This window comes from Peromyscus californicus, unplaced genomic scaffold, assembly GCF_007827085.1.
Source record: "Peromyscus californicus insignis strain IS unplaced genomic scaffold, ASM782708v3 Scaffold_16__1_contigs__length_79575227, whole genome shotgun sequence".
In the NCBI taxonomy this organism is placed as follows: domain Eukaryota; kingdom Metazoa; phylum Chordata; class Mammalia; order Rodentia; family Cricetidae; genus Peromyscus; species Peromyscus californicus.
In genome coordinates, this window is record NW_026294458.1 from 38,868,191 (window position 1) to 38,893,393 (window position 25,203).

The 25,203-nt window shown below is 43.6% G+C and overlaps 1 protein-coding gene across 5 annotated transcripts in view; it reads right to left on the reverse strand.

The window, feature by feature from the left end:
• The window catches only part of Nxpe3 (neurexophilin and PC-esterase domain family member 3), a 71,545-nt gene extending 46,342 nt beyond the window's left edge, over nucleotides 1–25,203 (reverse strand). Inside the window, exons 1-3 of one of the 5 annotated variants that reach the window (XM_052740875.1) lie at nucleotides 24,585–25,203; nucleotides 23,084–23,137; nucleotides 13,565–13,811 (exon numbers count right to left, since the gene is read on the reverse strand). In XM_052740875.1, the coding sequence (XP_052596835.1) occupies nucleotides 13,565–13,657 (93 nt within the window). In that variant the 5' untranslated portion in view covers nucleotides 13,658–13,811; nucleotides 23,084–23,137; nucleotides 24,585–25,203. Of the gene's footprint in view, nucleotides 1–13,564; nucleotides 13,812–23,083; nucleotides 23,186–23,997; nucleotides 24,554–24,584 lie in introns of those variants that run through there. The other 4 variants (XM_052740874.1, XM_052740876.1, XM_052740873.1 and 1 more) reach the window with 4 other exon arrangements.

Genomic DNA, 25,203 nt, shown 5'->3' on the forward strand with positions numbered 1-25,203 from the left:
CATATGCCAGCCCAGACTACTATACCCAGCAAAACTTTCAATCACCATAGATGGAGAAAACAAGATATTCCATGGTAAAGTCAAAATTAGATAATATCTATCCACAAATGCAGCCCTACAGAAGGTACTAGAAGGAAAACTCCACCCCAAGGAAGTTAACTACCCCTATGAAAAAACAGGAAATAATCTCACACCAGCTACACCAAAAGACGGGAAACACACACACACTACCACTAACAACAACAAAATAACATGAATTAATAACCATTGGTCATTAATATCTCTAGATATCGATGGACTCAATTCCCCAATAAAAAGGCAAAGACTAACAGAATGGATTTGAAAACAGGACCTATCCTACTGCTGCATAAAAGAAACACACTTCAACATCAAAAATAGACATTACCTTAGAGTAAAGAGTTAGACAAAGATGCTCCAAGCAAATGACCCCAAGAAGCAAGCTGGTGTAGCTATTCTAATATCTAACAAAAGAGACTTCAAACCAAAATTAATCAAAGCAGATGGAAAAGGACACTTCATATTCATCAAAGGCAAAATCCACCTACATGAGGTCTCAATTGTTAATATCTATGACCCAAACACAAGGGCACTCACATTGTGAAAAAAAATTACTAAAGCTTAACTCACACATTGATTCCCACACATTAATAATGGGAGACTTCCAGGTCATCCAGACAAAAATTCAACAGAGAAATAATGGAGCTAACATGTTATGAACCAAATAGACCTAACAGATAATCTACAGAATATTTCACCCAAACACAAAAGAATTCTTTGCACCTCAGGGAACATTCTCCAAAACAGGGAACATTCTGCAAAACAGACCACATTCTTGGCCACAAAGAAAATCCCAACAGATACAAGAAAATTGAAATAATACCCTGCATCCTATCAGATCACCACAGATTAAAACTGGACTTCAACAACAGAAATCCTACAAACTCATGGAAACTTAACGACTCTCTACTGAATGACTACTGGGTCAAGGCAGAAATAAAGAAATTAAAGACTTTCTAGAATTCAATGAAAATAAATGCACAACATCCCCAAACTTAGGGACACAATGAGAGCAGTGCTAAGAGGAAAGTTCATAGCACTAAGTGACTTTATAAAGAAATGGCAGAAGCAGGGCGGTGGTGGCAAGACTACACGAAAAAACTCTGTCTCAAAAAACCAAAATAATAATAATAATAATAATAACAATAATAGTTTTAGGCCGGCCGTGGTGACACATGCCTTTAATCCCAGCACTCGGGAGCCAGAGGCAGAAGGATCTCTGTGAGTTTGAGGCCAGCCTGGTCTACAGAGTGAGTTCCAGGATAGGCTCCAAAGCTACACAGAGAAATCCTGTCTTGAAAAACCATTTAAAAAAAAGAAACAAAGAAAAAAAAACAAAGAAGGAAAGGGCAGAGATCTCACACCAGCAACTTAACAGAACACCTGAAAGCTCTAGAACAGAAAGAAGCAAGCTCACCAAAGATGAAATCAATAAAATAGAAACAAAGAGAACAATATAAAGAATCAAAGAAACAAAGATTTGGTTCTTTGAGAAAATCAACAAAATAGACAAATCTTTATCCAAACTAACGAAAAGACAAAGAGAGAATATCCAAATTAACAAAATCAGAAACAAAAAGCAAGACATAACAACAGACACTGAGGAAATCCAAAGATCATTAGGTCATACTTCAAAAACCTATTCTCCACAAAATTGGAAAATCTAAAAGACATGGATAATTTTCTCAATAAATACCACTACCAAAGTTAAATCAAGATGAGATAAACAATTTAAATAGATCTAGAACCCCTAAGGAAATAGAAGCAGTCATTAAAAGTCCCCCAATCAAAAATTCTAGCTGAAGCAATAAGACAACTGAAAGAGACCAAGGGGATACAAATTGGAAAGGAAGAAGTCGAAGTATCAATATTTGCAAATGATGATAGTATATATAAAGTGACCCAAAAGTTCTACCAGGGAACTCCTACAGCTGATAGACACCTTTAGTGAAGTGACTGGATATGAGATTAACTCAACAAAATCAATAGCCCTCCTATACACAAAGAGCAAATAGGCTGAAAAAGAAATTAGGGAAATAATACCCTTCACATTAGCCACAAATAATATATCTTGGGGTACTTCTGATCAAGCAAGTAAGAGACTTGTATGACAAAAACTTCAAGTCTTTGAAGAAAGCAACTGAAGAAGATATCAGAAGATAAAAAAATCTCCCATGCTCATAGATCAGTGGGATTAATACAGTAAAAATGGCCATTTTACCAAAAGCAATCTACAGATTCAACATAATCTTCATCAAAATTCCAACACAATTCTTTATATAGACCTTGAAAGGACAATACTCAACTTCATATGAAAAAACAAAAAACTCAGGATAGCTAAAACAATCCAGTACAATAGAAGAAATTCCAGAGGTATCACCATTCCTGATTTCGGACTCTACTACAGAGCTGTAGTAATAAAAAACCTCCTGGTATTAGTATAAATACAAACAAGTTGGTCAATGGACTTGAATCAAGAACCCAGACATTAAATCATACACCTATGAACACCTGATTTTTTTTATAAAGAAGCCAGAAAGAGACTATGGAAAAAAGAAAACATCTTCAATGAATGGTACTGGTCTAACTGAATGTCAGCATGTAGAAAAATACAAATATATCCATAATATAAAAATACAAATAGATCCATATCTATCACCCTACACAAATCTCAAGTCCAAGTGGATCAAAGACATCAATATAAAACCAGATACAGTGTGCCAGTGTGGCACACGCCTTTAATCCCAGCACTTGGGAGGCAGAGCAAGGTGGATCTCTGTGAGTGTGAGACCAATCTGGTCTACAGAGAGAGACAGGACAGCCAGGGCTACTCAGAGAAAGCCTGTCTCAGAAAAAAGAGAAAGAAAAAAAAAACCAACAAAAAAAAAATAAAGCAAAAAACCCAGATACAGTGAACCTGATAGAAGAAAAAGTTGGGAATAGCCTTGAATACATTGGCACAGAGATAACTTCCTGAATATAACACTGATAGTGTAGGCACTAAGACCAAAAATCAGTAAATGGGACCTCATGAAACTGAAAAGCTTCTGTAAGGCAAAGAACAACATCAATAGGACAAAATGGCAGCCTGCTGAATGGAAAAAGATGCTCACCAACTCCACATCCAACAGAGGGCTAGTATCCAAAACAAATATAGAATTCAAGAAATTAGACATCAGTAAACAAAATAATCCAATTAAAAATGGGGTACAGATCTCAACAGAGAATTCTCAGCAGAGGAAACCAAAATGGCTGAGAAATACTTAAAGACATGTTCAGTGTCCATAGCCATCAGGGAAAAGCAAATCAAAACTACTTTGAGATTCTGTCTTACACCTGTGAGAATACTAAGATCAAAAACACAAGTGACAGCTCATGCTGGTGAAGATGTGGAGCAAGGGGAATATTCCACCATAACTGGTGGAAGTACAAACTTGTACAGCCACTATGAAAATCAATACGGCGGTTCCTCAGAAAATTGGAAATCAATCTACCTCAAGACCCAGCTATCACATGCCTGGGCATATACCCAAAAGACTCTCCATCCTACCACAAGAACACTTGCTCAACTATGTTCGTAGTGGCTTTATTCATAATAGCCAGAAACTGAAAACAAACTGGATGTCCTTCAACCAAAGAACGGATAGAAAAAGCGTGGTACATTTACACAATGAGTATTACTCAACTGTTAAAAAAAAAAAATGACAACATGAAATTTGGAGGCAAATGGATGGAACTAGGAAAAAAAAATCATCCTGAGTGAGGAAACCCAGACCCAGAAAGACAAACATAGTATGTACTCACCATGGACATTAGCTGTTAAGTAAAGGATAATCATGCTACAATCAACAGACCCAGAGAGGCTAAGTAACAAGGAGGGTTCAAGGGGCAGAGGGATGCATGGATCTCCCTGGAAGGGGAAATAGAATAGATTTTTCAGAAGGACTTGCGCAGGTGGAAATGGAAACAGGAAGGATTAGGCAGGGGATAGGGTGGAGGGAGAGATGACTGGAATTGGAGGGTACTTGATGGGGAAGTGTGCAAACCTAATGTAGTAGAAATGCCCTGAAATCTTCAAGAGTTGCCCTAGTGAAGACTCCTAGTAATGGGGTGTTGTGTGATATTTTGTTTGTGTTCTGACAAATAAAGTTTGCTTGGAGTCAGAAGGTGGAGCTAGACACTAGTTAACCATGGGGGTCTGTACAGAGAGGAGACAGGAAGTGATAAGGCAGGGCAAAGAGAGGATCTTGGCCCTTTTTGGTCAGAGGAACCATAGAGGTAGGAAGTGACTGTGGCTGCTCCCCTGCTTCTCTGATCTTTCAGGTTTTTACCCAGATATCTGACTCCTGGTTTTTATTGTTAAGATTAATTAAATTTATGCTTCAATGAGGGATACAGAGCCTGAATCAGCCATCTTCTATAATTAGGCAAGGCTTTCAGCAAAGGAACTGGGACACCAACCCAACCACAAAACCTTCAACCTACAATCTGTCCTGCCTGCAAGATGTGCTGGGGTAAAGTTATGGGACATAGAATTTATGGGAGTTACTTATAGGTCAGTTCCTGCTGAATTGTCATCTGAGAGGCATCATCCAGCAAGTGATGAGAGCAGATGCAGAGAGCCACAACCAAACACTAGGAAGAGCCAGGGGCACCCCACAAAAGAAGGGGAGGGAGAATTGTAGAAGCCAGAGGAATCAAGGATACCTCAATAACAGCCCACAGAATCAACTACACAGGGCATACAGGGGCTCACAGAGACTAAAGAAACAATCACTGACCTGGTATGGGTCTAAGCTAGGTCCTCTGCATATAAGTTATGGTTATGTAACTGGGTGTTCTTGTGGGACTCCTAAGTGTTAAGTGGCGGTGCTCTGACTCTTTTGCTTGCTCTTGGGACCCTTTTCCTCCTATTGGGTTGTCTTGTTCACTTTTGAAATGAGGGTTTGTTCCTAGTCTTATTGTAACTTATTATGCCATGTTTGATGATATATATCTCTGGGAGGACTATCCTTTTTCTCAAGGGAAATATAGGAGGAATGGAACTGGGGAAGAAGGCAGGTGGGGGAGGAACTGGGAGGAGTGGAGGGAGGGGAAAGTTCGGTCAGGATGTAATATATAAGAGAAGAATTAAAAAAACAATCAAACCACAAAAAAAAAGACAACTCTACCACAATGACATTTTCCTCAGAGTGGCAAGCCTTTGGTTGGGCAGGAAGCAAGCTGTTGAGTTATTTAGTTCATTTTGGCTCCTCATACACCTGGCATGAGGTGATCTGGTGGGGCACACAGCTAATTCCTGCCCTCTGGTACCTCCCAGTAATGTGGACAAGACCAGGGGTTACTACAAAGCACACAAAGAAGACTGTTGCAACATAAAGCCAATGTCAAGGCCATTATCGGGCACTTCACTTATGGGAGACTGCTGTGGGATGTTCTGTATGTCAAATTTCTCTGGTTGGTCAATAAATAAAACACTGATTGGCCAGTGGCCAGGCAGGAAGTAGGCGGGACAAGGAAAGAAGAGAATTCTGGGAAGTGGAAGGCTGAGTGAAGGAGACCTGCCAGCCACCACCATGACAAGCAGCATGTGAAGACGCCGGTGAGCCACGAGCAACGAGCCACGTGGCAAGGTATAGATTTATGGAAATGGATTAATTTAAGCTATAAGAACAGTTAACAAGAAGCCTGCCACGGCCATACAGTTTGTAAGCAATATAAGTCTCTGTGTTTACTTGGTTGGGTCTGAGTGGCTGTGGGACTGGAAGGTGACAGAGATTTGTCCTAACTGTGGACAAGGCAGGAAAACTCTAGCTACAGGAGACTCTCTTCCTGATATACATAAAATGGTTTGTAGTACAGATTCTATTCCCCAATGGCTATAGATGTTAAGTAGGAAACCATGCATGAGTGAAACAGGCTGTCAATAAAACCCGCAGAAGTGGCTGAGATTCTGGTAACCTGGAGTGCACCTGGCTATTCTAAGAGGCCAGACTACTCAGCAAGAGCTAGTCCTGGGCTTTCAAATTAGTAGCAATGTCCTGTGTTCCTTATAGATGACTGGGGCAGACAGATGAGTAGACACATCTGGCAACACAATCTATAAGTCCTGTGTGGTAAAGCAGAAGCACATGGAGTTGTGTTAGCTTTCTGTCACTGTGACAAAACCCCTGAGAAAATCAACTCACACTTTCAGACATTTCAGTCTATGATGATATATTATTTGTACTGAAATGTGATTTTATTTGTATGTTAATAAATAAAGTTGCCTGGGGGTCAGAGCTAATAGCAAGCCATAGCAGAAGCCAGGTGGTGGTGGTGCACACCTTTAATCCAGATCACACGACATGCAGATCTCTGTGTGTTCAAGGACATAGCCAGCATGGAGACACGTGCCTTTAATCTCAATACCAACCATAGAAGACCTGGAGGTCTGTATAGACAGGCAGTGACGAGGAGGTCATGTGGTTGGGTTTACAACCAATGAGAAGGCAGAGCAGAAAGTCAATAAAAAGACAGACAGATAGGAAGTAAGTCTCTTTCTGAGGGGAAGGACGACAGTGGCAGCGAAGGGTAAGAAAGGGTTTTTAGTCTCAGCTCTCGGCTACTGCTCTGACCTCTTGGGCTTTAACTCTGCATTTGGCTCTGTTTCTTATTTAATAACACTGTTCATCTACATTTGGCACCCACATGGCAATACATTAAAAACCGCTTGAGCCGGGCGGTGGTGGCGCACGCCTTTAATCCCAGCACTCGGGAGGCAGAGCCAGGCGGATCTCTGTGAGTTCGAGGCCAGCCTGGGCTACCAAGTGAGTCCCAGGAAAGGCGCAAAGCTACACAGAGAAACCCTGTCTCGAAAAACCAAAAAAAAAAAAAAAAAAAAAAAAAAAAAAACCGCTTGGCTTGGCGGTGGGCCCAGCTGGGGCCCAGCTCGGCCTAGGCCCCGGGCCCAACTGACCATAGCTACAAGCAGTTACCCGCAGCTGGAGCTATGAACAAGTCAGGCCTGCTGGAGCTACCAGTCAGCTGCACTCAACTGTAATTGCAACAGCTACATGAAACGCCAACTCATGTGGTCAGAGCTTAAGGAAGCCAGAGCCCAGGCTCCACTCAGCTCAAGCAGAACTCGTGGCTGGATTTAAGCTTTTAGCCAGAACTCATGACTCATGGCTACGCTTTCTTGCTTTCTCTCTCTCTCTCTCTCTCTCTCTCTCTCTCTCTCTCTCTCTCTCTCTCTCTCTCTCTCTCTCTCTCTCTCTGGATTCACACCTTGGACGCTAGGTAGCTGTTCTGAAATTCCCTGGAATTTCTACTGTTCTACACAGACTTGGTAAGCCAATTAAGATATCAGATATTTTAAAGAAAAAAAACTATTTAAAGAGAAAAATTTTTCCACATTTAAAAAAAATGAGTTTTATGTGTACATTGGAAGAAAATTGGTCTTTGATAAAATTTTAGGCAGTCGAAAATGGAACAACTATACGAGAAGATTAATGTTGATGGGATTATGCACATTATTACTTTCCTTATCCTTATTTTACTATTTAAAAAGATAGTCAATTTAAGTGCCAGGATAAAAGCTTTAGAAAAACCTGTTAAACCTGTTAAAATGAAGAGAAATTCAGATTCAGACAGAAGAATTTAACGGTGAAACTGTTTCAGGATTGGATTATAAGGTTACAGAAAGAAAGCCTGTTTTCACACAATCACCCTTAATTTATCCGGTAACTATACAGCAGCTACCTGGTCAAGAGAATGCACAAAATATTTGGACTCCAGTTGAAATGTAAGATTTACAAAGGTTTAAGGAGGCAATAGCATGCATTCCCCATATGTAAAGCAACTGTTAAACTCCTGGTCAACTTATAATAAGATTATACCACAGGACTGGCAGGAGCTGGTACATGCTGTCCTTCCCCTCAGCAAGCCTCAGTCCACAATGTGGGAAGGCAGAGCAGCATGGTGGGCACACCATAGGACAGCAAGGCTACTCATCTCATAGCAGCGGAAAACAGGAAGCAAAATACGTATCTCACTGGCTTTCCCCTGTGACCCATTATCTCCAATCAGGCCCCACCTTCCAAAGTTTCCACCACCTCCCAACTGAAAATTATACCGTGACTGTCACCTGATCACTCTGTGGCTGAGGTCGGAATCCTCTTGGTCTAATCATTTCCACGAAGTACCAATGCATTTGGATGAAGACTTCAACAAAAGAATGAGCTTTTGGAGACCATTTGAGACCCAAACTAAAACAGAAGCAATGGGATCACATAAACTAGAACTTAAGAGTCACAAGACAGTAACGTCTAAGTTCAGTCTGAAGGAAGAGCAAAAGTTATCAGACAAAGACAACAGAGGAGAAAAGGAATCGATGGTCCAAAGACCCTGGGACAACAGAGAGCAAAGAACTTTTCATTTTTCAAATGAAAAAATTAAGAAGATGTGATGAAAAGAACTATAAATTCCAATAGGGAAATGTGGAGATAGAAGACCAGATTAATAAGAACTTTCCAAGCCACTGAGTTTTGGCTTTAATATCTGAGAAATGAGCAGCCTACATCTCATGATGGCTAGATGCCCTAGTTCTGATCAAGGAAGTGGCATCAACAGTAGATAAAACAGTCAGAAAAACATATGCTTTGCTTCTTCTCCATCACCTTGTGAACTTACGTGAGCCTTATTTCCCATAGAAATAGGAAGAACGTACACCATGCTGGTGAACTAACAGGGAAGACAGACAGACAGACAGGCAGACAGACAGACAGACAGACAGGTAGGTAGGTAGGTAGTTACATACATATATACATAGATGATAGATAGATACATATATATGTATATACATACACACACACACACACACACACACACACACACACACACACACACAGAGTCATTCTATCACTTCTATTCCTCTAGAGAATCCTGACTACTACACTGTCCTTGGAAATAAAAATCCATCAATTGGATATTAAATAAACTATGGCAAAGCTATGCAATGGAGCAAAATAGAGGCATGAAGCTGAGGTTGTAGAGCAGATGTGGAGGGGGAAGAGAGAGATGGCTCCGCAATTAAGCAAACACTGACTGATGTTCCAGAGGACCCGGGTTCAATTCCCAGGCCATCTGGTGTCTGATCACACCAGGATTTAAAAAAAAAAAAAAAAAAAAGGTAGCACAGATGTGGTTGAGAAACTGTTCGGGGAAAATAAAAAATCACACAAGTGCGATATTTTAGTAACATGGAATGAGGAGGGGCAATGTGAGAACTCTACTTTCAGTGTAATTTTTCTATAACCCTAAAACTATGTTAAAGCCAAAGCTGTAGTAAATATTTTTAAAGGCTATATAGGATTTTTTTCAAATCTAACAAAAGTGAACACATTTATCACCAACAAACCTGCACCAGAAGAAATGTCAAGACAGTTCAAAAGAAAGAAACTATTATGAGACTGAAATAGAGATCCACAAACAAGAATGAATGCTGCTAAAAAGCAAAGTCGTGTGTTAAATACTTGATACCACATTTTTTATTATTCTTAAAGACTATGTTAAAACAATTTTTAAACAATTGGGGGGCATATAACATGCAGAGGTAAAGTACAGCACACAAATCAAAAGGAGAAATGAATATCCATTGTGGCAAGGTGTTTATACTACATGAGGTGGAATACCATTTGACCACAGAGTGTGATACTAAATATATATATATATATATATATATATATATATAAATAATATATATATATATATACTGTAAGCCCTGAAAGAATTACTAAAATAACAAATTTATTGCTAAGAAGCAATAAATAAAATGGATTAAAATAATTTCTCAATGTGAAACAAAGCAGACAAGGGGAAGAGAATAAGATGAATATGAACAACAAAATGGTGTAACCATAATCCTCTCAACAAATACATTAAATATAAAGAGTCTAAACACCCCAACTAAAAAGCAAAGGTTAAGGGAGCATGGTGATTCACAGATGTAACCCCAGCATTTGGGAACCGGAGGCATAAGGATTGCCAAGAGCCTGAAGCCACGTTGGCTGCATAGTGAGTGTCATGGCAGTTTGGACTGTAAGATGAGAGCCTATCCAGGAATGAAAATTGTGATTCACGCCACAACATAAATGAATCTTGAGAACCTTACACTAACAGAAGTAAGCCAGTCACAAAATATCATGTGATTCTATTGGGTGTAGCATTTAGACTCATGAAATTCATAGAGACAGAAAATTGATAATTAGGTATAACAGTACTAGAATTTCATTCTGGGAAGACAAAAATGAAGTTCCAGAGACAGACAGTAGAGTAGCTGCACAATGTGAATGTGCTTAATTCCACTGAAATGTTCACTTCGAATGACTGGGACTGGGGAGATGGCTCTTGCCACACAAGGTTGAGAACCTAAATTTGAATCCCCAGAACCCATGTAGAGCCAGATGCAATAGCAGGTATCTGTTATCTCAGCACTCCTACTCCTACAGTGAGATGGGAGGTGGAGACAAGAGACTCCTTGGAAGATCACAGGCCAGCTAGACTAGTGGACCCAGTGAAGAACAACGAAGAGACCCTGTCTCAAACAAAGTGGAAGGTGAGGACCAATATCCAATATTGTCCTCCAACATCAACATGCATGCTGTGGCAAGGGGCATTCACACTCAACACACATACAGATAGAGAGAGACAGAGACAGAGACACAGAGACAGAGAGAGAGACAGACAGACAGACAGACAGTCAGAGACTGAGACAGAGATTTAAAATAATAAAAAGGTATTGTAAGTTCTTGTGTTCTGTTATCACAATACCTAGATGTATATTGATAACTGTCAGCTCTCAGGTGGAAGGCATTGTCAATATGGTGCCAACACTGCCTTGCCTGCAGCAAAATATGAGAACAGTGTAAGCAAATAAAAGGGATCAGTTCCTAGCTGTTAGGCTTAATCTTCAAGATGTTAATCTCGAACAGAATCACTTCGTGTTCTTCAAAGTACCCAAAGGCTTGCAAAAACCATGGAAGACTCTGTGTCCATTTCACAGTGAAAGCAAGTGTTCTGCTCCACAACACAAAACCATTTCCAGTGGGAAATTTTGTAAAAGCCTATGGCTTAGCCTCTAGAAATTCTTGTTCTAACCCAAATAAGCAAAGAAATGCCCTGCTTAGCTAAGACTTGCGTCCTAAAAAAAAAAAAAAAATCCCAAAATCAAGTCAAGCAACAAAATAAAAGGGCTACCATCTTTTCTGTAGAAACTGCTCCATATATTTGGTCATATGTGTGTTGAGCAGAGGGAGTCGGGAAGAGGGCTAGTGTCTCTCAGGCACTTGTGAGGGGCTCCGAGAGCCATGGTCCCTGCCTCCAGCCATACAGCAGTATTCAAAACAGACTCATCAGTTTCTCCCCTGCATCTGTCCTTCAGCCTGTGGCCAGGTTACACGGTCCATTCCTTCGGGAAGACCCCGCTTCCTTACTCTAGGGCAGCCATGAGGTCGCCACTCTCCTTGCTCCCACAGAAAAAGAAGAGCTGCTGACTGGGCTTTTGCCCTGATGGCCCCACCAAGGCCACCCCAGTGTCAGCTGCAAGGCTAGTCAAAGCAGCCACCTGTAGCCTAGGCCTTAGAAGCTGCGGTTTCACTGTATGGGATGCAAAAGCTAGAGTTAATGGGATCAAGCTGATGAGCTGGGGGCTGCCTAGAGCTAGCTGGAGGCTAGCCTTTGGTTGTGGCTAGGTGGGGGAAGGGAGACCTCCAACTTCCTTTCTTTTCTTTTCAGCACTTTCATAAGCACTACCAGTCATTGTTACCACATTACCCAATATGGTTGTTTGGTTTTTTTTTAAGATTTATTTGTTTACTATGTACACAGTGTTCTGCCTGAATGGTACGCCTGCCTGCCAGAAAGCAAACACCAGAGCTCATTACAGATGGTTGTGAGCCATTATGTGGTTGCTGGGAACTGAACGCAGGACCTTTGGAAGAGCAGCCAGTGCTCTTAACCTCTGAGCTACCTTTCTGGCCCCCAATTATGATTACTACTCATGACTGTAGGTAACAATTTTTTTTCTTTTACTGAAAACAGATTTAAAAATCTGTTTAAAATGTCATGTTCTGATCCGTTTCCCCTCCCCCTACTCCTCCCTGTTTACTCCCTACCTCCCCTCTCAGCCCCAGCAGCAACGTTTCTGTCTCTCCTTAGGAAACAGGCGGGCATCCAAGGAATAACAGTAAAGTAAAATAAACAATGGAAACCTAATCCAGTAACATTCTTAATCCAAAACACCAAAATCTAAAATGCTCCAAAGTCCAAACTTAAACTTCTGAGTGTTCAGTTTCAAGATTTTCGCATGACAAACATTAGGTCAGCGGCGTCTATGAAAAAACTCCCAAACCCAAGCCCGGTGTGCTGGGGCGTGTTTTAATTCCAGACTCAAGAGAGGCAGCAGGGAGGTGGTGGCGCATGCCTTTAGTCTCAGCACTCAGGAGGCAGAGGCAGGTGCATCTCTGTGAGTTCAAGGCCAGCCTGGAACTCTACAAAGCGAGTTCCAGGACAGACAAAGCTGTACCACAGAGAAACCCTGTCTCGAAAAACCAAAGAGAGAGGGCGGGAGAAAGAGGCAGTTCTCTGAGCTTGATGTCAGCTAGGGCTACATAGTGAGATTCTGTCTCAAGTAAATAAATCTCCTGTGGTATTGTGTTTCCCAAAATATTGTGTACCTTAATAAACTTATCTGGGGTCAGAGAACAGAAAAGCCACTAGTTAGGCAGTGATAGCACATGCCTTTAATCCTAGCATTCCAGAGACAGAAATCCCTCTGGATCTCTGTGAGTTCAAGGCGGCATTGGAAACAGCCAGGGAGTGGTGGTAGAAAGCAGAAAGGTTTATAAGGCGTTGAGGACCAGAAACAAGAAGCATTTGACTGGTTAAGCATTTGGCTGATTAAGCTTTTAGCTGGTTAAGCTTCAGACTTCTAGCAGCAGTTCAGCTGAGAGCCATTGGGATGAGGACACAGAAGCTTCCAGTCTGAGGAAACAGGACCAACTGAGGAATTGGCAAGGTGAGATAGCTGTGGCTTGTTCTGCTTCTCTGATCATCCAGTGTTCACCCCAATAACTGGCTTCAGGTTTGATTTTATTAATAAGAACTTTTAAGATTCATGCTACAATCTCCCAAATCCAAAAATTTCTAATATTCGTAAGCTAAATGAACCTATCTTCTTTGTAAATAAAAAGCTCCAGAATATGGCACATTCCATCTAGTCTAAGCATTTCAGATAAGTGTTCTCTGTATTTTCTTCCACATACACTCAGATGTGAGCTCCACAACAGAAACCCAGTCTTCACTCCTGGGTCCACAGTGACTGGCACAGCGGCTGGATGCTAGAGATGCTCACATACATACCACAGCAAGGAAAAGATACAACTGGCCTAAGATGCTTGATGACCTCAGGCTACTGAGAGCCAAACCTCCAGATCTGAGCACTCACCTCCACCTGAGTGATATTGACCACCAACACCACCACCATTAGCACCGCAAACAGACAGCAGAAGACTCGTAGTTTGAAGAAAGTGGTCCACATGGTCCGTCTGTGTCCTGATGACCCATGGCCGACACCAGGCTACTGTCACCTTCAAAGCTCCATGTCGTTGTCGTTTGTGCTGAGCCGTGGATGAGCGTTCAGGTTAATTTGCTTCTGTCCTGTCAGTGAGCTTGAGAGTTCTGTAGAGGAGAGACTGCAACAATTCAAGAGGCATGTTTTTATTCAATAAGCAAGAGAAATGAAAGTCTCACCAACTGCAACAGAAAGAAAAGTCCATTTCCTTTTCTGGGCCTTATCCAAGGTCCAGTCACAAAGACAAAGCAAAGGGCCTGGGAACAGTAATATCTTATCTCCAGAAAATTGTTTCTGTTCCTTTTCTAACCCCAGGCTTCTATGCAGAGATGCTCATAATTACCTTATTAACTATTTAGCTTATAATTTTAATAGAAAAAAAGTGTTCAAACTCAGAAATTGTGAAATAAAAGTAAACATTAAATTTCTAGAGTTCTAAGCAAAATCACCTCAGTTCCCTTATAGCTTAAGTTAGATAACATTACCGTGTTTATTTTATGTAAAGAGGGTTAGGAGGAGGCCTTGTGTTTTTATAAAGCACTCCAGAACACTGTGCAAACCATCCTGACCCTCTGGAAAGCCAGAATACCACAATCTCCCCAGCAAGATACAAAACAGCCTTTGGGTTTACAGCTTCCAACAGGTGGTCCTCTTTGTCCTTCAGCAAAGGGACAAGGTATAGGAAGAAAGACACCTGCCCTGAAGATGTGAGGAAGAAGCTTAGCTTGATGAGTTTTTAAGAGGCCCTGATTGCTTTATCACAAATGCTTAGGGGCAAAGGACTAGAGTTCCATAACAAACTCAAAATGTTCTTTCCAGTTGCTGGTTTTATGTTGTTGTTACTGTTGCTGAGTTTGGAGAGGGGGTGTTGCAAATCAGTCATGATTTTAATTATTTTCTCAATCCAATAAACATAATTTTATAACATTTATAAAACTGCCATAACTTCTCTTTTTATAGCAAGGAACAGATATCTGCACATTTTATTTTTATAGAAAAACAGGCAGAAAGAATAATACAAGCTGGGTGGTGGTGGTGCACACCTTTAATCCCAGCACTTGGGAGGCAGAGGCAGGTGGATCTCTAGGAGTTCAGGTAAGCCTGGTCTACAGAGCAAGTTCCAGAACAGCCAGGGTGATTACACAGAAAAACCCTAACTCAAAAAAAAAGAATAATACACAAAATTTTCCAAAAGGAAAAAAAATACCAAGAAATATTTGCTCTGATTTCTCTCCTTCTAAAAATATATAACAATTCAGTAGAAAATATAGTAATTAAAGTAGAGAATCTGTTTTTTTTTCTTGTGCACCATGGGAATTCTTGGTTCAAGAATGGGTTAATTTTTGTATTAGTGTAAGGACATTTGTAAACTTTCTGTAAAACAAAAAGGACATTTGTAAACTTTCTGCAAAACAAAAACTGAAACACACAAATTGATGTATTTACATATGGCTTTAAACCCCAGATATGTAGGTACTGGAAGCACCGTCAGGCAGGCAATTTACTTAATTATTAAACTTTTCTAGAAAAAGTCTTGAAGGAGAGCAAAGTTCTCTCTCATCTGTGGTCATATTCTCTCTCTTCCCCCCCCCCCCCTCTCTCTCTCTCTGCTGTACACTGCCACCAAAGGACATGTGAGAAGGAAGTCACTGTTTCTGTTCCCTAAACAGAAAAGGTGCACTTTGAGGTGAACTTTTCTGACGCGGGACATCTTGACTCACATCTGTTCGGCCTTGACTTTTGCCCTCCGCAAATGAATTTTCTTTATACCTTAGTGAGTGGACCCCTTAGCTGGTCCTGCCTTTGTGTAAGCCTACACCTTGTGCCTTGGGCACTTTGGCATTGCCTGCTTTGAAACCCTTGTTGGTGTTTACTTATATTCATTTTTATCTTCTTTTGTTTATGGTAATGCCCTGAGAGTCAGACTCGTGTTGGCATCATCTCCTGAATTTAAAAAGGGGCAGAGGCAGTCCTGGTTAACCCACATTATCATCCATTATTTAAATTTTTTTATAATTCTTAAATTTTTTTTAATGTACATTTGTGTGTGTTTGTGCCACAGTGCACATGTGGAGGTCAGTTCTCTCCGTCTACCACGTGGGTCCTGGGAACTGAACTTGGGCCATCCATCCTGAGGGCCAGAGCCTTTCCCTGCTGAGGCACCTGGTCAGCCCTCACCTGTCCCTCTGTTGGGCCTTTTCTCCACCAGCTGCTGCTACCAATCTGTTCTCTCCTCGGCCATTTTGACGTTGCCCTGGCAAGCCAGATCCACAATCACTCCCCTTACTGTTTAGAGGTGGGACAGAAATAATTGCATTTTCACAACTCCAGTTTCTGTGGCTTCTGAACAGTTCCCTGGCCGCCTCCAGCTGAAGGGTTCAGCTCTCCATCAACACTGATGGTGTTTCCAGTCTCTGTGCCAGAGCTGATAAAGGTTTGCTTCCAGCACCCACTGCTCCAGGAGCCTATGGCTGGAAACCAAACACACACGACTGTAGACCTCAGTGAGGAAAGGTGTTCGCATTTAGAAACAAGTCATATATATTGTTTAGTGGAAGCCAAGGGGTGTTGCTACCTTGAACAGTTAAGCTCTTCGTTTATTAGAAATGATTATTCCTTAAAAATGGGCCAGTGAGATGACTGACTCAGCAGGTAAAGGTGCTTGCTGGGAAGCCCAAGAGCCTGTGTTTGAGCCCCAGGATCCACAAGGTAGGAGGAAAGAATGACTCCTAGAAGTTGTCCTCTGACCTCCACGTGTGGGACACACACACACACACACACACACACACACACACACACACACACACACACACACAAAGGGAGGAGGAAGGAGAGATTAAATGTAAAAATGAGAACATTAAGTGGTACAGTCTGCATGAATTGGGAACTATAAAGTCTAAGTGACATATAGAAAAAGTTTTCTCTAGTCCTGCCTGGCCCACGTTCAGGACAAATCTCTCTCACCCACCAGTCCCGCAGCCGCTCAGACTCAACCGAGTAAACACACAGAGACTTATATTGCTTACAAAGTATGGCCGTGGCAGGCTTCTTGCTATCTAATCCTTCTATCTTAAATTAACCCGTATCTATTAGTCTATAAGTTGCCACATGGCTCATGGCCTTCTGGTACCTTACATCTTGCTTGTCATGGTGGCAGCTGGCAGCGTCTCTCTAACTCAACCTTCCTGTTCCCAGAATTCTCTTCTCTGCTTGTCCCGCCTATACTTCCTGCCTAGCTACTGGCCAATCAGTGTTTCATTTATTAACCAATCAGAGCAACACATTTAACATACAGAACATCCCACAGCAAAGTAACACACACACACTAAATGAAAACCCCCCAAACAACAAGTATATAATTGATGTGTGATACAGGTAAACAGAGAGGTACCAGTATTTTGCTCTCATGGAGGGTTTCTTGGAGGGGAGGCAAAGATGGAAAGAGGTTTGCAGTAGCTCACAATTGCATCATTAACCCCTTCAGCTTTCTGCTAGACCTAGAAGCCCCTCACTCTCACTCCTCTACTCCACCCGTCTGCACCATGTTAGCATAGCCAGGCTTGGTGGTGCACACCTTTAATCCCAGCACTCAGGAGGTAGAGGCAGGCGGATCTCTGTGAGTTCAAGGCCAGCCTGGTCCATAAATCGAGTTCCAGGACTGTTACACAGAGAAACCCTGTCTCAAAAAAACAAACAAAAAAAAGAACCATGTTAGCTCTTTCCCAACCCAGCTGCAGAAAGGGGCCAGACTAAGCTGAAGGAACGTGCCCCCCTCCTCAGAATCCCACCACACTTATTTTCACGTCCTAGCTGATTACTCTTCGCATGTGTTTCTACTCTCTTCAGCTACATCTACCAGTCATGGCTGTTAGGATTCTGTACATGTGCAGCCAAGGTCTAACGCAGTCGACATACTGCCTTTAAAAAGCCGGATGCGGACCCCCACCCTTTCTTTCTGTGCTTCCTCTCTGTGCCTCTCCCGCTCTGGTCCCGCCATCTTCCTTCCTGCCAGGCCTGGCTTCCTTCTAATAAAGCTCTTTCTAACTCTGGTGGCCATGACCCGTGACTTTTCCACTGTCCGCCAACCCACCAGCACCGTTTTAACCATCGTTGGTGCTGTGACTCAGATAGGAAATTCTGCACACTTAGCATCCAGGGCTGAATGCCAAAAGCCTAGCCGAGGACCTGACTGCACACCACACCTGCCACCCCTGCATCTCCACCACAGGTGTGAATGGTGAGTCCCTTCCCACGGCTCTGCAGCCTCAGGTATATTATTTGTGCCAGACCTCAGGGTCCTCGAACTGCGCAGGCAAGGACACTTTCTGTCTTGACCAAGTATAGGATGCTGTTGGACTACCGGGTGGTCCACATGCTGCGTTCACTCCCAGCCCTTACTCATACCTGTTCTGATTCGTAGATCCTTCCTCTGTCTCAGGGACGCTTGAGATAGGAGCCTAGGATCCCGGTTTGTTATTTTAATTTTTTATTTTTCTCTCTCGGCTGCAGCCATGGGACAAAGGGGCGGATACTAGTAAATTTGGCGGATACTAGTAAATTTGGCGGATACCAGTAAATTTGGCTGCATAACAGCTTTGCAGGAACTTCTGCCAGTGAACGGGCAAATTAAAAGAGCTACCTCATCCCCAAGCTTTCTATTGAAGCTCTGAATCCTTCTCCCTCCCCCTACGGCCCCAGCCACGTGCAACCACTTCTGTCTATCTGACTTCTGCTCCGGTAGTAGGCAGGCTTTAACCCACCTCACCTTAACTCCTGAACAAGTGGGCGGGCTCTCCAGTGTTGTGCAGGCCGCTTCTGCTGACTCTCACTTTAACTCAACTTAACTCCTCCCAGTCATTCTCAAGCTGCAGTGAGAGGCACAAATGGGTCTGGAAGTGGGCTAGCATCCATGCAAATAAGTTTACAGTAGTCAGGATGGCTCTTAAGCCAGAGATCAGTTTATAGCCTGCCTTCAGTCAAGTCTTCCAAAAGCTGTCCTCAAGCCAGCAAACATCAAGGAAAAAAAAATTCAAGACACAGAACAAAATCCGTCTCTTGTCCCTCAAACCTCCCCAGCATGGGACTAAAATTAAGCATCTGGAGAACAAGGCTCCTGACCTCACAGGCGAAAGTGTCATCTGTGGCATTCAAGGGGTACCAGGGAAGAGATAAAAATTCCGAGAATACCCAAGAATAAATTTGCCAAGTGCTGACACACCCTGGCTCCCAAAAGCTGTTGGGTGTAGATGAATGTCTAAACAGTCTTATTAAATAAGAAACACAGGGCCAAATACAGAGGTAATAGCCAAAGAGATCAGACCACTAGAGAAGAGTCACAACTACCTTATCTTACCACCATGCCGCCGTCGTCACTTCCCCAGAAAGAGCTTCTTCCTGTCTGACTTGTGTTTTTATTGTCTTTCTGTTCTGCCTTTTCATTGGCTCTAAGCCCAGCCACATGACTTTTTTGTCACTGTAGCTAAAGTTTTCCTGCCTGGCCCACAGTCAGGACAAATCTCTCTCACCTGCCAGTCCCACAGCTTCTCAGACCCAACCAAGTAAACACAGAGACTTATATTGGTTACAAACTGTATGGCCGTGGCAGGCTTCTTGCTAACTGTTCTTACAGCTTAAATTAATCCATTTCCATTAATCTATACCTTGCCACATGGCTCGTGGCTTACCGGCATCTTCACATGCTGTTTGTCATCATGGCGGCTGGCAGTGTCTCTCTGACTCAGCCTTCCACTTCCCAGCTTTATTCTCCTCCTTGTCCCGCCTACACTTCCTGCCTGGCCACTGGCCAATCAGTGATTTATTTATTGACCAATCAGCAACACATTTGCTATACAGAACATCCCACAGCATGTCACTGCCTGTCTATACAGACCTCCAGGTCTCTACGGTTGGTACTGGGATTAAAGACTCGTGTCACCACACTTGGCTGTGTCCTTGAACACACAGAGACTCTGCCTGCCATGTGATGGGATTAAGGGCATGGGCTACCACCGCCTGACTTCTGTTCCTGGCTAGCTATGACCTCTGATCTCCAGGCAAACTTTCTTTATTAACATACAAATAAAATCACATTTCAGCACAATTAAAATATCACCACATTTCCCCTTATTATTCTAATAAAAAGAGAAAAGAAAAAAGTTATAACTAATATAAGAAAAACTATATACAATAAGTACAATAACTATATACAATATATACAAGCAATAAATACCTCAACAATGTCTAGTCCATTTGCATTTGACAAACTCAGAGAAAATATTCCATTATCTATCCTATTTTGGTAAGTCCAAAATGTACCTGATTCATTTTTTATCCTAATTTATATTACTAACAGAACTATCTTATAATGTCTTTTAAATTTATACACTTACACCTCTTTAATGAGTTTCCCTGTTTTAAGTGAGAAAAAAGGCCATGCGGGCTAGTAAGTGCTCTGCCAGGCTATCAGTTGAGCTTTGTTGAAGGTGCCACCTAGAAAGACTGACTGCCCCCAAGCACCAAGATGACATGGGAACATCAAGCTAAGACCTCCAGCAGACCTAGGCTTGGCCACAGGCTCGAAGGGAACCCAGAACACAGTATGGAAGCGATCCTTTTCTTTCCTTCTGGACACCAGAGCCACTGACCCAGTCCTGGGAGTTTTGGGGTATCTCCTCGTTTCCCTATTGTCGGGGTAGAGAGGACAGCCTTACCCACCTCACCAGATTTAATTGCACTTTCAGGGTTACTTAATGGGAAAAGATTTTCCAGCTAAGATAGGAGCTTTTATTCCATTGCTTCTTCCATGTGCCTCACTCCAGACCCACCCGCCTGTGCTTCTCATCCTCGTGCACACAGACAGGGCCCTGATCTCTGCCTTGTCCCTAATTCCAAAGAAATAAGTTCTCATGCACCACAAGCTTTTCTCTTCCCAGTTCCCTGTTTAACTCACTGCTCAGCTAAAGGTACAGGACCACCACAGAACTGGAGTCCAGAGACCATCAAGTAAGAAACTGTAACAGCTAAAAGGTATTTACACCCCCAGACCCAAAAGCGTCTGGGCTCTGCAAAAACAGACTTTAATATAACCATCTATTACTATTAAATGCTTTCAACAATTGATCACCTGTGTCTCCTGGATGCTAAACTACTAAAGGAAACAGATGCCTTAAAACAATCTGTCTCTGATAAAGCTTAACATGTTCCAATCTCTCTGTCTCTCTCATTAACACTAACCAATACAAGCAGAGTACTAAATGATACCATGGTCACTAATTTTCTCATGGCTGCTTCTCAAGATGTTCAAAATTTTTCCCAAGCTCCAGAAACCAGCTAAAATCTATCTGGACAGGTGGGACCTACTTTAGGCTTTTCCTGTTTCACCAGCATCCTGTCAGACACAAAAGCAGCCAGAGTGCCAAGCCAAGAGGGATGGACGGCTCCAGAGCAGCAGGACAGCCCATATACCCCCCCAAGAGCCAACTGACGCCCACCAAGTCAGCTCGAAGCAGTTTTTCTGGGAGAAACGACACCCCTATTCCTATTTACTTGCTTTTTTTATAATAAGCAGAAGTCTGGAACGTTAAGATTCTGTACATGCACAGCTTGGGTCTAACGTCTTAGATCATCAGGGGGGCGGACCCCCACCCTCTCTGTGCTTCCCGCTCTGCTCCAGCCATCTTCCTTCCTCTCCAGGCCTGGCTTCTTTCTAATAAAGCTCTTTCTAACTCTGGTAGCCATGGCCCGTGACTTTTCTGCCAACCCCGCCAATCCCGCCAACCCCCCAGCGCCATTTTAACCATCAATGACCATACTTTAAAAAAAAAAAGAAAGAAGCTACTTAATAAAAGCAACTTAATGATAATATTTCATACTTTTTCTTTTTTGAGATGTATTGTTGTTGTTATTTGAGACAGGGTCTCACTATGTAGCCTTGGCTAGCCTGAAACTCTCTATGTAGACCAGGTTTGCCAAGAACTCACAGAGATCCACCTGCCTCTGCTTCCCAGGTGCTTGGGATTAAAGGCGTGCACCACAATGCCTGGCCTAATATTTTGTTTTTCAGTTCCCCCACAGTATTAGCTGTTTACATGACACACATTAATTCAATCCATAAAACATATGCTACAGAGGTCCATTCTGTAACACACTGTACCGAGGGCCAGAAATTCCCTTTTAAAAGTTGACATTCATGTTAGAGTGAGTTAATTCCTTTGTTGAAGAGGAGTGTGGGCTGGGGATATAAATAATAAGTGCTTGCCTAGAATGCACAGCCCCAGGTTCTGGAGGGAGGAAGGGGAGAGAAGATACAAGATGGAAAAGGCAATAAATTCACCCTTCTGGGGCTGGAGAGATGGCTCAGTGGTTAAGAGCACTGACTGCTCTTCCAGAGGCACTGAGTTCAATTCCCAGCAACCACATGATGGCTCACAGCCACCTGTAATGAGATCTGGTGCCCTCCTCGGGCCTGCAAGGACACATGCAGTACAGAATACTGTATACATAATAAATAAATAAATTCACCCTTCTAAACCACTCCACACAATGTCAAAACTAACTTGAACCATCACATGCCCCACCTCAGTGCCATTCTCCCTTACCAAGGCACTCACCCACCCTAAAGTGTCCATGAATTCTGAGCAGCCCACAGCTATGAAAACAAAGAATAACTCTGTCACCAGGACCCCACGTACTCTATGACAGAAAGTCTTCTCAAGGAGCTGGCCATGAAAGTCATAGGTTTTCCTGATGGTGCTCAGAGTGGAAGACCAAGGATGCACAGAAGTTGAGCTGCATCATGGGTGGGTGTGGTCTGTGGGTTTACACAAATGGGAGCCTCTCAGAGTATATCAGTGTGAGTCAGAGCCAAGAAGCGGCAGCAAAGCAGTGGTCAGTAATGCTGACGGAGGGTAAAGGACTCCAAAGCTAAGAGAACTACTGGGCCGCAGAGCAATACAAGACACCCATTATGGCTGGAGATTTCTATTGGCACATAGAGCCCTACCTAACTAGACACTGCCTGAGAGTCTATAGAGATCTGTCTTTGCAAAGACCTCACACTAAAATGCTCAGAGTCATCTGGAAATAATAGTTGCAGAAGAGAAAACTGATTTCTAAAATTAAAAATTGAAGTTTAGAAATATTGGGAAATAGCCAGGCATCGTGACACACCATTTTAGTCCCAGCACTCAGGAGACAGAGGCAGGCTGGTCTACATAGTGAGTTCCAGGACAGCCAGGGCTATAAAGAGAAAAAACAAAAAACTTGAGATTAACGGAATAAAATTTAACAGATTTAACAGAAAGAACTGGAGATCCATCCAAGATCAAACTGTGAACACAGATGACGCTTCCATTTCTTGTACCCCACGTGAAATGACCCAAAGTGCTGACTCACCTAGACCTCCTCAATTGGAGTGTCCCAAGGCAGGACCCAATGCATTCATGGAGACTGCATGGCAGATGGAGAAGCTTAGTAAGTCACGCAAAATAAAGTGCTCTGAAGGAGAGAAATAGGCCATTGCGCATTGACAATCATCGTGGACACTTTTAAAATGTGAGGCCCTGGGCCCATACAACAAACTAAACCAGAATCTATGGGAAGGGGCCCGATACTGTTCCTTAACGGTCCCTAGATAACTATAGTACACAGTCAAGTAGAAGAACCATAAATAGAGTAGCCAAGGGATATTCCTTACATCAGTTGGCAAGGGCTGGTGGCACTAAAATGAATTTTGAATGATGCCTCACGGCGTTCTCTAGGGACAACTCCATTCTGGGTACTAGGGACAACTAATCCTTCTTCACTGACCTATCCCTTCATTTCCTTGCACAGTAACAAAGTACAGCACTTTGTCAACCCAGAGGAGATAGAAGAATAACAGACATGGAAAGAAAATGGTAAACCCAGTCCAAAGCGGGCAGAGCCCAGCACTGCAGAGTTAAAGTATGATGTGCCGTTCCCTGGAGAGGAATCAGACAGTCCAAGGGTTCGGGCATTCTGCCAGCTCCAAACACACCCTACTGTTCCAAATAACAAATAATGGCAGTGGGAAGAGGAGGCCACGACCACCGGAGCAGTGGGACTCTTTTATCAGTTGGAAACATGGCAACATTCTTCCTTCGAAGCAAACGATGAAAAAAGCAAGGGGAAAATTACAATTTCGTGTTCATTTTGCAAAAATCCTGCCTCGTAACCTGTCTTAGCATCACTGCCCTTCCGGACTTCGGTCAAGTAGCAATGGACCACAAGCCAAGATCTCAACATCACACTGAGTTCGGTCACGCACTGGTTTCTCCCTGCATAATTACCCTGATGCCTCCCAAAACTGCAGCTCAGTAAGGCCAGAGTAATCCCAAGTACGACAGGACAACCAGCCAAGAGACAGCTGGCTCCCAGAGCAGCGGTGAGACTAGCCATAGGGGCTGTGAGCTGTGTCGCCAAGCTCTCGGTACTGGGTGTGGGAAGAGAATGGAGTTACGGGGTGGGATGGGGCGTAGAGGGGCTTGGCTGCGTTCTCGGGTGCCGGCCACCTCAGGTGCCCGCTACCCGATGCAGGGGCGCTGCTGCAAGTGGAGAAACTGAGGATGGAGATGCTCAGCCTCGCCCCGCCCCATCTCTGCAGCGGCTCTGATCCTCCGGTCCCAGGCTGCCGCAGCCCAGGGCTGAAGCTCTGCCTGCGCCTTCGGTCGGGGCCTCTGCTCCAGGGCCCTGGCACGCAGTCCGGACTCCCGGGGCCGCAGCTCCCCACACCGGAGCTGGGGGTCACCAGGGACGCGGGGATCCCAGCGTGGAACACAGGGCTCTCTGCAGCCGAGGGGCGCGCGAGGCACGCGGCACCCGGCGCTCCCGGGACAAGCTCCGCCCCGCTCCGCGCACAGTCGCAGTTCGCACTCACCCGGTCCCGATCCTAACCCGCCGCTGGCCCTCCTACAGGATGTGTGGACGCTCTGATCGGTGGCCTCGGCGTCAGGCCGTTCTTTCCCGGCTTCCTGACCCCGCTACCGGAGCCTCACCCCCGACCCCCCGGCGACGATTGGTCCGACTACGGGAGGGGCGGGGCAGGGATGTTGACTGACAGCCGCGCGAGCTGGGTGCTGTGCCCCGAGGCGAGGACAAGGAATTGGCACTGCCAATGCTATCCCGCCACCACAGGGCTCTTGCACTCTGGTGACTGTGCACCTCCCTCACTCTGGCCCGAGAGCTGGTCCCCTCTGGAGACCCAAATACTAATGACCTTAGGACATCAGCATTTCCCTGGAGCTTCCCTCAGCAGGATCTTCTCTGCCTAAGAACTAAGCACAACGCCGTCCCTGCAGCGGTGGAGTTGCTGGTTCCTGGTACCAGAGAACCACGGCTTCCCAAACGCGAGGATGGAGATAACAGAGCCTTGACGCTTCATTGCTTTGAAGTTAATCTCTTGGCAAAAGTGCCAGAATACTCCACCCAACCCATCCTTCAATTCTCGTTTTTCCTAGTTTGGACATGTTAACTGGAGAAACGGCAGAAGCAGTTTG